Source organism: Cebus imitator, unplaced genomic scaffold (assembly GCF_001604975.1).
Source record: "Cebus imitator isolate Cc_AM_T3 unplaced genomic scaffold, Cebus_imitator-1.0 Scaffold285, whole genome shotgun sequence".
Classification (NCBI taxonomy): domain Eukaryota; kingdom Metazoa; phylum Chordata; class Mammalia; order Primates; family Cebidae; genus Cebus; species Cebus imitator.
The window spans coordinates 1,055,345-1,058,160 of NW_016107600.1; the positions used below are offsets into that span (position 1 = coordinate 1,055,345).

At 51.3% G+C, this 2,816-nt stretch overlaps 1 protein-coding gene across 4 annotated transcripts in view; it reads left to right on the plus strand.

The window, feature by feature from the left end:
• PRR13 (proline rich 13) overlaps nt 1–2,816 on the plus strand; it is a 13,292-nt gene that overhangs the window by 1,224 nt on the left and 9,252 nt on the right. For all 4 annotated transcript variants that reach the window (XM_017501792.2, XM_017501794.2, XM_017501791.2 and 1 more), the window contains exons 2-3: nt 266–304; nt 969–1,342. In XM_017501792.2, coding sequence (XP_017357281.1) covers nt 286–304; nt 969–1,342 — 393 coding nt within the window. In that variant the 5' untranslated portion in view covers nt 266–285. The remainder of the gene's footprint in view (nt 1–265; nt 305–968; nt 1,343–2,816) is intronic.

Genomic DNA, 2,816 nt, shown 5'->3' on the forward strand with positions numbered 1-2,816 from the left:
GAGACGGGGTTTCACCATGTTGACCAGATGGTCTCGATCTCTTGACCTCGTGATCCACCCGCCTCGGCCTCCCAAAGTGCTGGGATTACAGGCTTGAGCCACCGCGCCTGGCCGAAAAAAGACATTTCTTATGTGAAAGTTATGATAGCTCTCCGGGTAGGAGAGCCCACTGTGGGGCGGAAGACGTTGGGGCTGGGCTCCCGTGCTAAGTCCGCTTCCTACCTCTAGACCGTCATCTTTTTTTGGCTTATTTCTTTCCCCTCAGGGTGGAGGACACACCTAAACATGTGGAACCCCAATGCCGGTAGGTGTTTGGGGGTTCTGTTCCACCCTTAACCCTTTTTCTGATGGGTCCTATAACAGGAAGTTTCTGTATCAGCTCCCCCGCCCCACCCACCGCACCCGCTGTACCTGCCGCGCCCTCTGTACCCGCCGCGCCCGCTGTACCCGCCGCACCCGCAAAAGCAAAGTCCTTGGTGTACAGCTGATCAGCGCTTTTTAATTTAATTTAATTTTAGTTATTTTTGAGACAGAGTCTCTCTCTGTCACCCAGCTGAGTGCAATGTCGGGTTCTCGGCTCACTGCAACCTCCATCTCCTGGGTTGAAGCGATTATTTTGTGAGATGGTGTTTCACTATGTTGGCCAGGCTAGTCTGCGACTCCTGGCCTCATGTGATCTGCCCGCCTCGGCCTCCCAAAGTGTTAGGATTACAGGCGTGAGCCACCGCACCTGGCCGGACCAGTGCTTTTGTCTTCCTCAGAGTTCACTGTCTCCCTCTTCTCCCCAGCCTTCTGGGGACATCCCCTCTTTTCTCCCCAACTCTGGTTTGTTTCCCCTACTCTCCATTCTCTTTTGTCACCTTTCCATTTCCCTTTAAGTATTGGGTGAGAAAGTGAATCTCTTTTGTGTGGTTTTTTGTTGGAGACTCTGGGGAATTCTAATGCTTATTCTCTGCTTCTTCCACCAGGACAGCCAGGGCCAAATCCATATCCCCCCAACATCGGGTGCCCTGGAAGTTCCAGTCCTGCCCACCCACCACCTGTCAATCCATCCTTTCCCCCAGGCCCTTATCCTCCTCCCCCAGGAGCTCCCCACTACAATCCAGTTCCCCCCCCATGTGGGCCCCCTCTTGCTGTGCCACAGCCAGGGTATCCAGGATGCCAACCCTGTGGTCCCTACCCTCCTCCATACCCACCCCCTGCCCCTGGAATGCCTCCTGTGAATCCCTTGGCTCCTGGCATGGTTGGACCAACAGTGATAGTGGACAAGAAGATGCAGAAGAAAATGAAGAAAGCTCATAAAAAGATGCACAAGCACCACAAGCACCACAAGCATGGCAAGGTCAGTACCCTCTGGGGCCTGGTGAGGGAAGGGGTGCCCCCTCAGAGGGACCAGGTGGGCAGGGTTGGGGTGTGGGGGGTTCACATTCTGTGGAAATGGGGATGGCGATTGTGTCACTCTGGTAGGTGATTCTTCTTCCTTTTTATAAAAGATTGCTACTCGGAAGAATCTGATTATCTTGAAAAGAAAATCAGAAAGAATCTGATTATCAGGCTTCTCTTATCTGGAGGGAGCTAGGGTGAGCCTTAGAATGGATTTTAGAATCAAAAGCCACATCTTGTCTGCCCTATTCTCTCCCAGAACTTTTGCTCCCCCAGGTGCATATTCTAGCAAGTTGGACATACCCACTGATATTGTCAAAATAGCAAAGTCCTTTGACAAAGCAAAGTCTCATAATAATTAACAGAATAATAATCTGGCCCTAGTTCCTGGAGTTCTTTCTCTCTTTAAGTGTTCTTAGGGCGTTGTTTTAATTACATGGGCCCTTTGCCCTATCATCCAGCAGAAAAAATGAAGACATGAGCAGCAGTGACTCAGCCTCTAACAAAACATAGGACTAAGGAGGTTTTAAACTCAGCCCCAAGGTTAAGTATCTTTGTTTCAGAGGAGTGTTAAAAATTAGCAGGCTGTGCGCAGTGGCTTACGCCTGTAATCCCAGCACTTTGGGAGGCCGAGGCGGGCGGATCACGAGGTCAAGAGATCGAAACCATCCTGGCCAACGTGGTGAAACCCGGTCTCTACTAAAAATACAAAAAAATTAGCTGGGCGTGGTGGGCGTGGTGGTGCATGCCTTTAGTCCCAGCTACTCGGGAGGCTGAGGCAGGAGAATTGCTTGAACCCTGGAGGTGGAGGTTGCAGTGAGCCGAGGTCTCACCACTGCACTCCAGCCTGGCGCCTGGTGATGGAGTGAGACTCTCTCAAAAAAACAACAACAAAATATTAGCCAGAGTGGCCGGTCACAGTGGCTCACGCCTGTAATCCCAGCACTTTGGGAGGCTGAGGCAGGGGGATCACTTGAGGTCTGGAGTTCCAGACTAGCCTGGGCAACATGGTGAAACCCCATCTCTACTAAAAATACAAAAAAAAAATTGCCAAGTATGGTGGCGTGTGCCTGTAATCCCAGCTACTCAGGAGGCTGAGTCAGGCAAATTGCTTGAACCTGGGAGGAGGAGGTTGCAGTGAGCTGACATTGCGCCACTGTACTCCAGCCTGGGGTGACAGACGAGACTCCATCTAAAAAATAAATAAAAATAAAAATAGCTGGCTCAGTCCTGTAATCCCACCTTTTTGGGAGGCTGAGGCGGGTGGATCATGAGGTCAGGAGTTCGAGACCAGCCTGGCCAATCTGGTGAAACTCTGTCTCTACTAAAAATACAAAAAGGACCCAGGCATGGTGGCGCGTGCCTGTAGTCCCAGCTACTCGGGAGACTGAAACAGAAAAATCCCTTGAACTCAGGAGGCGGAGGTTGCAGTG